The sequence below is a fragment of the Astatotilapia calliptera genome, chromosome 18 (genome assembly GCF_900246225.1).
Source record: "Astatotilapia calliptera chromosome 18, fAstCal1.2, whole genome shotgun sequence".
Lineage (NCBI taxonomy): Eukaryota > Metazoa > Chordata > Actinopteri > Cichliformes > Cichlidae > Astatotilapia > Astatotilapia calliptera.
The window spans coordinates 19036267-19049654 of NC_039319.1; the positions used below are offsets into that span (position 1 = coordinate 19036267).

A 13388-nucleotide genomic window follows, 5' to 3' on the forward strand; every position below is an offset into this window, starting at 1 on the left:
AAATGCTATCAGAGGAAGAAAATTTTACTGAAACGACACGTCTGGACTTCTTTGAGAAATTTGATTTTTTATGTGCTATCATCTTTCCTGTCTGTAGCTTGATATTTTAGAGGAAATCCTGATCCAGCTCATTAAAAGAGAACTGGTAAGGAAAAAATGGCTAAATATGGTTTAAAGTCAACTTTTCTAAATGTGCTTTATAATAAAAGGAAACATTTTAGAGGCCGCGAAAAAATAAAGGATAATAAGCTAAATACAGACCATCTGCATTATGTTGAGAAAGCTTTAATAATCTCACCTGTATTATATTCAGATTACTTCATTAAATTTGGTTGCATTTTTACTAAATCTTCTGGATTGACATAAACTGAGGCTAAGAAAACTATTCCTACTGTGCAAGGGCTGCTGATTTCTAAGCCATGAGGCTTCTGCCTTTGATGGTTAAGAACACAAAAGAAAACATTAAAGTGTGCCTCACTGGAAAGGACAGAAACTGTATCTAAACCCATACTTCAAGAGTATTGTTCCCATCAGCGTCCAAAAAACAGATTGGCATCCATCAGCCAGGTGTTGAAATGGCAAATAGCCACATAAAACAAAGAAAGCGCCAACTGTTTTGCTTTTGTGCTCTTCCTCTCAGCCTTCTTATTACCGCTAACACCTAAAATCAACACAGGGATTTTTTTTTCTTACCTCCCACTTTCCCTTCTTGCCTGACTTTTCTTCTGACACGGTGGCACTGTTGATGTTGGACTCCATTCAACAGCACCTAAACACGAAGCTACAGATCTGTTCTCTACCTCTGTGGTATGAAACACAGCTTGAAGAAATGGAATCGTCATCTACGGTTTGACATTTCTGACCTGCTACTGTGAAGTCTGAAACATTTATGGTTCACGGAGCTGCATTTGATGGATCCAGTTGACTTTAAAAAAAAAGGGCTTTAAAACACATGCTTTGTGCTCTTGATTAAATACAGAGGAAAAACATGCCAAGACAACCATAGACAGATGTTAGCGTATAAATAGAATACTATTTCAAATGTAAGAGATCAATGCTATGAAAAAATAAAAGTGCCATTCACTTGCAGCCAAATGTTCAATATCTCTGCAGAATTGACTGTCACAGTGGGAATTCAGTGCTCATGCCTGGCAGCTGCTGCTCACGTTTCTGCTTTCCTGGCCTTAAATTGCTGTAAAATGCAATTTTGTACTCTGCTCCTCGGGCAGCACAGTAACAGTGATTTGGCGAGCAGTGCATTTATCAGGAAAGGTGAGATTCTTCTGCAGGGTAAAAGCCAGATGAAGCCCTGAAAGACTGATGGGTATTCTTATATTTCTGTGGTATTATGTGACCTGATGTTATAGGTTGTCTGGAGGCCAAAAATGCAGTGGTCATCAGGTCAGCCCACTGAAAGCGCCCCGTCGGCTGATATCTCTGAAATAACTGTCTGGAAATATGTTTTGAATTCCATAGTAGGTTTGGTCAGAAACCCTTCAGCATCACTGAGCTGGCTAATAGTTAACTGTAGGGGTTTACTGGCTTTTGAGGCAGCTCTTAAAGTTCAAGCACCATCAGGGACTCTGCTGCAGGTCATTACTGTACCAAAAAGTACAGAGCCAGTGGAGGAGGCTATAGGGGCTGTGAAGAAAGCTGTGAAGATAACAGCTGGGCTCCAATGACTAGTTTAATTTTAGTAAAAATATCTTCTTTCGTTTTTTTTAGCAGAGCAAGGTGCAGCTGTTGAGCAGGGATCTTAAGCGGCTGATGGCAAGATGTAACAGCAAATACTAAAACAGGCTGGTTGAAAAGTTTTTTCTGCCCTGTAGCTGCACCTATATGAATATGACTTGATATTACTTGTAAGGTAATTGCCATTCAGTTGATGTATGACCCTGGACACTTGTACATGAATCACACAGATGGTAGGAGATAGATGATTAAAGCCCAGACTGCACTGCTTTGGCTCTTGAGAATCATTCAGTCTGGGCATGAAAATGCTACTAAAAGGATGCATATGGAAATTTATATGAAGGTGAACAGGTCATTAGGGCCAAGTGTTATATTTTTTAACGGTCCCTGAGCTGCTTGTAGCATCCGAGCTTCGTGACATAGCACTTAAAATTCTCAGGTTAATGTTAGTGCCATAGAGGTGACTGTAGAAATGTGACTTTTCAGTCTCAAGTGAAAAATGCAAGTTTGGGTCACATAAAGTTAATATCCACACCTCGATGCACACAAAGTTCACTTCTTCTTTTTTTTTAACTGTGATTTTTCTGCAAAACTCCCCAAGCTATGTCTTTTAGTTACTTTGATCTTTAGTAGGCTGGATGAGTGAAGCTATATGATAAATGTGTCAGATTACTGAAAAGGTTTTTATTAAATTTCAGTAAATGTCTTCCTATGTCCTTCTTCACATTTTCAAGCCGTCCACTGGGCCAGATTGGAGTCGCTGCCAGGCCGATTCGGGCCACCGGGCCTTAAGTTTGACGCCCTTGTGTTAAAGTTTGCAAAGCATCAACAGAAATCATGTTAAGCTTACCTAACGAACAGTCCTCCCCGTAAAAGCCGTCATCACAGATGCACTTGCCGTTCACACACTGGCCATTATCTGTGCAGTCATTGGGACACTTCTGGTTGCTGCAATCCTCACCAGCGAAGTGTGAGAAGCACACACATTTCCCGTCTACACACTGGCCCTTGTCATTGCAGTTGTTTGGACAGGTCAGTTCGCTGCAGTCTTCTCCGGTGTAGCCCTCATAGCACACGCACTGGCCATCCACGCATTGGCCATTGTCATTGCAGTTGTCTGGACATGTCAGCTCACTGCAGTCTTCTCCGGTGTAGCCCTCATGGCAGACGCACCGGCCATCTACGCATCTGCCATTGTCGTTGCACTCATCTGGGCAGGAGGATTCAGAACAGTCGGGGCCTTCCCATCCTACGTTACAGAGGCAGCTGCAGGTGTCGTGTTGGTAGGTACCATGGCCACTACAGCTTTTGTCCACGCCTTGATAAAGAGATACGCCAACACAGCGGGAGTGAAAAGAAGTGAGTGAAGAAGAAACGTTCAGTTCATCATGGAAAGTCCCCAGCAGCCTAGTCTATCATGTCATGTCATGGCCTACCTGCAGCACCACAGCATCCCTGTGCACACTGGGTCTTAAGGTAGTTGACTTCTTCTTCGAGTCCATTGACTCTGTAAAGCAAAGACTTAAAGCTTTCCGACTCCTCGCAGTCACATCTGGGTGACTGCAGCTTGATGTTGTGTCTGAAGATAATGTCATTGTTTCCATTTTTTGTGGTCTCCATCTGCAGACCTGCAAAATGGATATCTTTGTTAAGTTCATGCTGCTACACCTATCTGTTGCTCTTCACTCTTAATCTCTCAGTTATATCTTTCTTATGACCTGTTTCATCCTGTGTTGATATGTGTTGTAGGTTGCAGCTGGTGCTCCCCGGGATGTCAATTTTATAGATGTGGCTCAAGGTGACTTCCTGCTCTGCAGCTGAGGGGTCTGGCTGGGTGTCAGCAGAACTTGTGCGTGACCATGTGCAGAGTAGGGCCAGCAGGCACAGGGCCCTCCACAGGGGTCTAGCGGTCATTGCTAGTGGTACACTGTTCCAAAAAATAGTAATGTCAAAGTATCTTACTGTATATTTTACAGTTTTGTACTGTCTTTCTAGAATATCATTAAATTTACATAAGTAGACTGTGATTTTACATGTCAAAGGTAAAATAACATAACATCACTGTAAATATAGTACAACACAATTTACTTGTTTTTTAAATATATTTTTTAGTACATTAGATTGTAAAAATACATTCAGAAATGTATCATAATTTCACAAATATTTGTCTGTTATGTGAGAGAATGATCTGTTAAATTCAAATGTAAAGCGCTTTGGGTGCCTTGAAAAGCGCTATATAAATCCAATCCATTATTATTATTAAATGTAATACTATGGAAAAATATATAAAATGATCGAAAATTAATGAGAATAATCAATAATTAAATGAGTATTTGAATTATAATTTTGCTAAAAATTTCATGTCATCTAGATCTGATTCAATAATTCAGAGGTAACAAGTGAAAATATAATTAATAGGAATAAAAACTAAAAAAAAACATATAAAACATTGCACGGCCATGCTGTGCTAATTATATATTTTAAATAATAAATGTAGAGGTAGGAATTGCAATTAATATAAATCTCAAAGTATTCACCACATTCCTGAACAGAAATAGGCCTCTGCACCTGGGGTGTGGCCATGAAAACAATGTGACATGCCATTGGATGTTGGGACACATAATAACATGACGCTAAGCATCGGCCAATGAATGTGAACTAACAACCACAAGGTCGCGGGTATGGCTGCACTGTAGGAAAAAATCCTAATATAAAAGTATTTTACTGTGCATTTTACAGTTTTGTTCTGTTCTTCTAAAGTTACGTAAATAGACTGTGATAGACATTTCAAATGTAAATCAATGTTAAATCACTGTAATGTAATAAAACATAATTGTCATGATTATTAAATGTATCTGTCTGTACATATGCATATTTAGATTGTTAAAATACATTCACAAATCATGATCTCACAAATATCTGTCCGTTATTTGAAAGATTGAACTGTTGAATTCAAATGTAATGCTATGGAAAAGTATATAACATGATTCCTTTAAGCTTGTGTTACATCACATAAGTATTATTATCATTGCCATTTAGGGCCATCGTGGCTCAAGAGTTGGCAGTTCGCCTTGTGATCAGAAGGTTGCCGGTTCGAGCCCCAGCTTCGACACTCTTGGTATTGTGTCCGTGGTCAAGACTCTTCACCTACTGGTGATGGCCGATGGTGCGATATGGCAGCCTTGCCTCTGTCAGTCTGTCCCAGGGCAATCCATTATTATTTAAACCAACTGTTAACTGTATATTTCTGTACATTTACGTATTATGATTCATATTGCCACATTCATTGACCAGCACTTGGAAAAGGCAGAATCCCATGTAAAATTAGCACACACAACAAACTGTATTTTCATTACTGAAAATAACTGTATTTTCATGAGAAAGTTATTTTCTGTTATTTTACGGTAGTATTTTGGCGCCCAGCAGCCGGAATATTACCGTTTTTTTAGGATTTGTTTTTTCTAACAGTGTATTTGTGCAACTGAGGTCACTTATTTTTTATGTTTCAACATATAAAACAGCTCTGACATGCAAAAATAAAATCAACATTCGGGAACTTGTTCACTTTCAGTCTGAGAGTTTGTTGCTGGCAAGTTTGGTTAAGCTGTCATACTTTGTTACTCCACCTACTTCGTTCATCTTGTGACACACAGTTACCCCATAACCATTTTCCCTATACACAATCACTGGATAAGGACCAGCTGTAAAATTGTTACTAGATCTTCAGTTTCAAAACTCCCTCTGAATATATCTTTTTACCATTAGAATTTGTTGCCTTTGGCCCAGCAAGATTTGGAAAATGTCATGAAGTGTCTTAAAGAACTGACATGGACTCTGTTAGCAGAGGTTGCACATAGTCTAACAATGACTGGATATGGACTCGACGTGTGTGTTCTATGGTCTGAAGATCCCAGGAGTGTGAGGAAGCCCATGGAAACATGGCAGACAGTTTTGCTTCATGTGTGTGGGGGTACTCCCTTCTGAATTATACGTGTACAAAAAAGTCTTCTTATGAAAAGAGTACAAAATGTGGTAGAACTTACTAGCTAAGCTTGGAAAAAAATACTAACTACCTCATAATCATCTTCCCTTTAACAACAGTGCTGCATCTTACATATCTTCAAGCATACGGGCGACCGTGGCTCAGGGGGTTGGGAATCGCATCTGTAACCGGAAGGTCGCCGGTTCGATCCCTGGGCTCTCTGTCCTGGTCGTTGTGTCCTTGGGCAAGACACTACTACCTACTTGCCTACTGGTGTTGGCCAGAGGGGCCAATGGCGCGATATGGCAGCCTCGCTTCTGTCAGTCTGCCCCAGTCTGTGGCTACAACTGTAGCTTGCCTCTACCAGTGTGTGAGAGTGAATGAATAGTGGTATCGTAAAGTGCTTTGGGTGCCTTGAAAAGCGCTATATAAATCCAATCCATTATTATAAAAAAAACGAAACTCCAATGGTATCAGCTTTGTCTTGTTCATACAGTCACAGAAAAGGGAATTGTAGTTTTACATATCAGCACATAAAAAAAATAAGCTCATTCTGAGTAGGTTTTAAAATCAAGCTGTGTTGTTGTTTTTGTTGTAGTTATTTATTTAAGCCAAAATGCATGAGCTATAAGTGAAAAATTAAGCATACCCCATGATTCAACAGCTTATAGATGGACGGATTGTGTTCTGAGTTCATATTGTTAAGCAGAAAGTGTGGACTTAATTTTTCATATGCTGCTTCTGTATTTTGGCTTGATTTTATAATGAACTGACATGTAAAACCTTGTAATTGAAAAAGGATGTACTTTTTTGAACAGAACATTATTTTAGAACATAAGAGAAAAATCCAACTTAAACACCAAATCTCTTAAAACCAGTTTTTAAAGCAGAATTCGTGCGTGTGTGGTTAGTCAAACAGAAATTATATCTCATACTGGGGGCCTAGGAGTCTTGGGCCCTCCAGACAGTTGCCTGCTAGTCTGTGTTTGAAATCAAAGACAATAACGTTAAACACCTCACAGCTCAGTGTGAGGTACATCAAATTTACTTCGAGGACTCTCACATTGGCATGAGCAAAAGCATATGGAGATGAAATATCCCATCTGTTTTTTAGTGCTGGACTATACATTTTGTACAGACTGTATCTTTGGCAATAACTGTGTGTAACAAACCCCTGAAACTGTAGGCGTCTGTTGTTGCGCCTGACTGAACCTGTGTCTCGTGGCTGACAAAGGCACAGATTTGTACCTTCAACAGTGTCTTATACAGAGCTGAGGACAGAAATACATAAGTTACATTAGATTCACTGGGGCAGACTACTGTATATTTAATCACAAGAAACCTGAACCATTGTGTCACCATGTGTGTGTCGTAATGGAGCTCTCATTCAACAGTGTGGCAGTAGAAAGTGAATAGTCATCACTTTGGCAGAGATCGCAAACCATAAATTGTGCTCAGTCAGGCATTTCAAAGCTTCAGCGAATGCAGAAGCTTGTCCTCGGTGATGATGTCATTGTGTCTAATGACAGTGATGTCATGTGAACTTAAAACCTTGCAGCGGCTTCCCCGGGAAGCTAAATTACATGCTTTCAAAATAGAAATCCTGCTTAAGCTTCAATAGCCCTTTTGCCGGACTTTGGTTTGAATTAAACCTTATGGTACAAAAGTTTAAAAGGTGGCTTGAAGGAACACATGAGCTAACTGTGCTGAGCTCATGTGGTCTATGGAAACACAAAACCTCTAATCAAGTGAAGAAGAAAGAAGGAGAAACGGTGTCATGCTTGATAAATGCAAAATAAAGTTTTAATTACTGAGGTCAGCGTATGTGCAAATAATCCATATGAACCAAAATTTCCTTACTATGGTCAGACATACAGCTCTGGTTGTGAGCACAGCAACCCCACCCTCTGCTTATGAGGGGCAGCCAATCAGGTTTGCTTAAAGGGGGAGGAGCTGAAACAGCAGCTTTCAGAGTGTATACATGGCTTCAGTCTCACAGGCCTATACTATTCATGTAAACTGAGTGGCTCCACTGGGTCCAATACAGGACCAAATATACTACTGCACAAATAAAACCAGCAAATATTTCTCAGGCTTTTCCGGCATGTCACGATATACAAAAATAACTATTATTCAGTTTTATTTCAGTGTTTTAGCTCAACTTTACTATAAATTATAAACTCTAAGAACTGGGCAAAAACAGCTCTCTTATTTTGAGATTTATTCCTGTGTTTGCTCAAAATGTGAAATTTTGAAGTGGAAACAATGAATGACTTGGAAATCTATCAAAACATTTTCTCTTTGAGCATCAAAGACTAAAACAGCTGGAAAAGTTAAAAAATAATGTGCAGACAGAGAAACTAATACTTAAAATCCCATTAGACATTGAGAGAGAGCATTGGCCAGAATATTAAGTTGTCAACAAGCAGAACTAAAAACCTGCCAATACCACGATGACACCATTATCAGATTAACATATAATCTAAGCAGGGATCCTAGGAAACTGAGAATATGACAATATCTGACATTTTGAGTTACAGTTGAGTTACATGCTGTTATACGTGACATATTTTCAAACTCTAAAGTGGAAAGCTTCTCTTCATCGAGTCAACACATTTTATTTTGAGTTAAGTGCTGGAATATGAGTTCTAGCTCAAATGAATGCACACAACTCAAGTAGGTTTGTGATTCAGAATTCCCAGTGCTTTTTTTAGGGAGGCAAATGCACGTGTAATTATCATGACCAGTTCAAACTCAGTATATCCAGCTTGGTTATTTTAGCTGTGTATTTAACTACTGCTGGTCAAAGGCTTGAGGTCAGAGACCGGTGCCTGTGCAAACAATCCAAGCTATGACATCACAGACATGCTGTGTCTTTTACCCTATGCTGTGGTGAAAAACTAGACCTTAGAAGGTCTTTTGTCAATGGCCAAATCTTAGGCTTGTAAAACTGAGATTAAGGCCTTAAGACAGGAAAATGGAAATAAAGTGAGGGGTATGGAGAGCGGAAAACAGGATCGAGAATCAGATGGATCAGTGGGTGAGGGAGAGTGAATAGGTAAGAGAAGAAGTGATGGAGAGTTGTGTGTTGGAATCACTGACACTCTAGCAGTTAGCCACATTACAGATGGTATAGTATGGTGTGTAATAGCACTGAGCACGGGCTCACAGAGATGCTTAACAAGCATGTTTATAGCTCCCTGTCAAGGTTTTATTTGATGCTTGCCTTTTTCAAGGCCTTTTCTTATTTCTCTTGGAGGAGATTGCAGTGTGACTTTCCAAGCATAGCACAGGGTCGTGTCTGACTGCTGAGACTGTCCTCATGTTGGAAAGACAGACAGATGGAGGAATTAATGGAGAAAGGAAATGGGATAAAGAGGGAAGTGGGGCAGTTACATTTGAATGGATGGATGGATGGATGGATGGACACCAGTTGGGCTAAAAAAAACAAACAAAACGGAGCCAGTGCTACAGTGTGACAAAACTGCAGTTCTTTGAAAAGTGTTGGTTCCAACACTGCTTGACCATTTTGCACAAAAAATGTTACTGCTCAAAGTTTGGACACATGCAGTATATTGCTTGCTGTGAAATTTTAGTTTCATATGTTACACTGTTTTTGTAGTATTTGTATTTATTTTTGTCCTAAGTCTCATCTACCCACCTTCTTTCTTTTTCTTTTCTTTTCTTTTTTTTTCATTGACATCTGAGGTCATGTTTGAACATGAATCACTCAAAAAGTATTAAAGATAGAACCCTGAAATTTTCACAGGTCTTTCTGATTGTAATGTTAAATTTCGATCTGTAATTTGAGATAGCTGCTTCAAAAAAGGTCTGAGGACTGGCTAGTTGAATTATGTATTTAAAAAGTTAAAGCAGTTCTGTGTAAGTCTCGTATTTGAGCACACACTAATAAAACAAATCACACTGCGAAGAGTAATTGTGTCAAGTTTTGAAAGTTATATCATTTGTAATCTAGGGTTTCACAGTATTGCACCATAAAACATGTATAGTCCGTTTAACATCAAATTCTCAGTGTCATAAATGAAAATATTGCTATTTTGATTCAACTTTCATGCTGGTTTGAGCAAATCTGAACAGTTGGACCACAAAAAACCTAAAATATCAGGAGCTAGTCTATTTTAAAAAGACTGGAATTTCCAGATGGTACTGTAATTATAAGTGAAAACATTAGTTTGTTCAGTGTTTTCATATTTTTCATTTTCCAGACCTTCTTTGTAAGCGTGCACATTGATGCACTTTCAGCTCTGAAACACAGGCAGGTTTAAAGCCTGTTACAAAATGTTATCTATAGCTAATTTTACCTTTTTTTTCTTTGCAACTCATCCTGTTGGACTTTCCATAAAGCTAGTGATGTGTTTTGATTGAAAGGTACTGTCCGCGAGGCCTCACCTTCCTAATTCAACTTACCGAACTGCTGTCCATTTTGTAGCAAAGGAAATTTTTTGTACGCTTTGTAGTGCAGACTGTGGGTTCCAGTTTTGCTGTTTGAAGTTCAAGTATTTTATTAACTCACCTACCTTATTAAAGTCACATAACAACTCCCTGTCATCCAAATATGGTTACTTTTGGCTCCAAAAGGCAACAATGAGGAAGCCAAAACACTAATGTAGATGTTTCAGTACTGCTGGTTGACATCAGAGTGACTAATCCCATCTTAATTTACAGTCTGTGAGAGAAATAGAAGATGGATGATGGATAATTGGCATATGAATGTATAAATGTGAAGGACAGTATAGAACAAATACGCCGTTATGATTTATTAGGTACCAATCATTCACTCCACTAATGGACAAGTGGAAGAGGGGGTGATTAAAAGTAAACTGACAGGCAAGATTAAATATCAATGAATGAAACAGATGGGATCTAAATAAAGGTGTAGAATTCAATATCTGCCATGACATAAACCATGATATATTTTCGATTATTGTAAAAGTGAGCTTTCTGGCTTTGGCGTCCAGTTGATTTGGAAACATAATTCAGCTGACTGCCAGTAATGACTCTAGACTGCAGGATAAAGCAGGGAAACCGATGGGCTTTCCACATGGGTCATTCGGCATTTCATTATGGCTTTCAAGCCAACACAAACCTAATTCAGAGTGTTCGTAAACACAGTCCTTCCTGACAATGACTTTCCTTTGAAAGCAACGCTGTGTTAGTAGTGTTTGCTGATATAATATTTGTTCACTCTGCCCATCTGTGTCCTGTTTATGAAACTTGGTATTTATGGCCTCCAGAAGCACTGGAGGAGCCCTCCAACGGTAACAAGAGAAATGTATTCGACCTGAGACAAGACTGTCTGGACTGGCAGACACTTTTCACTAAAGGCTGCTTGACAAGCTGTAAGGGATGATTGTGCATTTGTGTGTTTCTCTGTCAAAGCCTTTGAAACCTCACCGTGTTAAACAATCGGCCACAAGAATACAGAGAAAGAGGAGAAAAGGCAACTGCACATAAAAAGAAAAACAAACAGCTGCAGAGGAAAGCTTGTATCGGGAATAAAGACTCCGAGAGAGAAATGTGAAGTAGAATAAGACCCGGTCAGTCTTTGCACATTTGCCCTATCCTCTCTAGAGAGCCATTAAATATCAGACAAAAGGCTGACTGTTTCACCGGATTTCAACTTTTGACTAATCTCTATGGAACAAACCGACAAGCCGGAGGATGAGAAGAGGTAAGGTCGTGCCTCATGTGGTTGCAAACTTCTAGACGTTCCTCTCCCTTCTTCTCTTCCTTTCACACACGGCAACTCGCAGACAGAACATGGAAACGAAAATGAATAAAACAAAGCTGAAAGCAATTATCGTCTGAGAGCAGAGCTCATATCTTCACGATTCTGTCTGTCTCCTACTGATACATAGACCACAAGGAGACCTCGATAAGGACCTCGCTTCATCAGAACCGCAGAGACTTAATTCCCCTCAGTGGGCTGACAGAAGAACCCAGTGAAAAGGCAATAATAAAGCAGCTAAATACCTGACATAGATTAGCTTTTCTAAAAATAAAAGTGTTTTCAGTAGCTTTGCAGTAAGGTCATTTTCAGGCGGTTTGAGTAAATAAAATGACTGATGTTTCCATGAAAGCAGTAACATTATGCAATGTGAACACATTTTATAAGCCACCCACTCAGGGTTGTGGGTCTCTCTCTCTCTCTATCATTTTGCATGGCTCAAGGCCCACATCTGTAGCTCATTTTGCGAGGGCTTCTGTGAATTCGCGGTGCCAGTACAGTAGCATTAAAGGTAAATCTACTGGATCAACAGTCCTGCGAGAACATTTCTCACCTCAGCACATAATTGAATACTAATAATTTTTGTTATTATCATAGAGGAAAATCTATGATGGCAGCTTCATTGTCAAACAGCACGGGATTGTCATGACAACAATCATATTCATGATATGAAATTAATATTTTTAATACACCGTTAGAAAAACTGAGGCTGTCACAGTTACTCTGATGGGAAAATAATCACACTGATCACATTTATACTACGTTACGACGATCTGTCTATTTATTTTTTTTAATTTATAAATGTTTACCTGAACGCATGTTCTTCATATTTCAATGAAATACACTAAGTATGCTTTGATTATGCAAATTAAGCATGAAATGCTCACAGGAAGTTGTTGATCGTGTCAAATATCATCATAAATCAGTCTGTATCGCTTACCAAGTTTTACAAAACCTTCTCTTAAACCAAGTCCTGCAAAGCAAGCCCAGACTAACGCAAGAACAGCTTCAGTCCTGGGACACTTGATAAATTCTGGGTCTCACTTTAGCTCATTTGCTGTCATGTCTCATTATTGCCCCTCAAACCTTCTGAGTAAAAAAGAGGTAAACAGGGTTCTAAAAATAAGGGAAAGGCTAAAGGAAGGTAGAACAGACAAAAAGAAATGCACAAATAAAAATATCCTAAGCAAGAGTGAAGCAATATTTGAATCCTCCAAAAAAGAAAAGGAGCATATAGTTAACGTATCTAAGTTAGAAATGGCACTTAAAAATGAAAAGAATATGAATATGTCTTACCCTTGGGGGGAGCTTTGTTAACTTTCTCTCCTTTCTACCTTTCTTCTTTCTGACTTTTCTCTGACGGACCGAGTGTCACTCAGCAACTCTCTCTCTACCACCTGCTGACAGGCCAGGGCCAACGAGTCAAGGATCTCTGCACTGCCAGCGCTCTCTCCCTCCCTCTACAACTGTTAAAATCTCCTCTAAATGCCTGTAGGCCAATGGGCAGTTAGTTGGGGAGTGTCTGCTCTCCCCCATCCGCTCAAGTGATTAAAACAAAAATGGGGGACAAGAGAAGGAGATAATGAGTTGCATTTACTTCTGTTTACCTCGTGGCTCTTATCACTCATAGTTCTCATTCGTCTCAACACTCTCATTCCTTTATTTTTTCCTCCCTGTGTGAGTTTAGTTACGCTAGCAGAGAGCCAGCAGCGGGAGTTAAATTTAATCTCTATAGCAGAGATGGTAGCATTTAAGACACAATAACTGAGTAGAGGTTGGGTCAAAAGGGGCAAAACTGAAGCCAAGAAAAACTCTGAGTGGGTTTAGGTTAGAAGAAGAAAACAACTTAAGTGTCAAAATTGTGCACAAGAATATACAAGAAGAACTAAAGGGGGGGGGGATATTTAAAATGGCATGGATATAGCAGTGGCATACAGATTGTGTAACATTAAATGAAAAGAAAAG

At 39.3% G+C, this 13388-nt stretch overlaps 1 protein-coding gene across 4 annotated transcripts in view; it reads right to left on the minus strand.

The window, feature by feature from the left end:
• The window catches only part of tnn (tenascin N), a 41736-nt gene extending 28860 nt beyond the window's left edge, over positions 1-12876 (minus strand). For all 4 annotated transcript variants that reach the window (XM_026150243.1, XM_026150242.1, XM_026150241.1 and 1 more), the window contains exons 1-4: positions 12720-12876; positions 3411-3619; positions 3129-3320; positions 2543-3010 (exon numbers count right to left, since the gene is read on the minus strand). In XM_026150243.1, coding sequence (XP_026006028.1) covers positions 2543-3010; positions 3129-3320; positions 3411-3606 — 856 coding nt within the window. In that variant the 5' untranslated portion in view covers positions 3607-3619; positions 12720-12876. The remainder of the gene's footprint in view (positions 1-2542; positions 3011-3128; positions 3321-3410; positions 3620-12719) is intronic.
• Between the last annotated feature and the right edge of the window lie 512 nt (positions 12877-13388).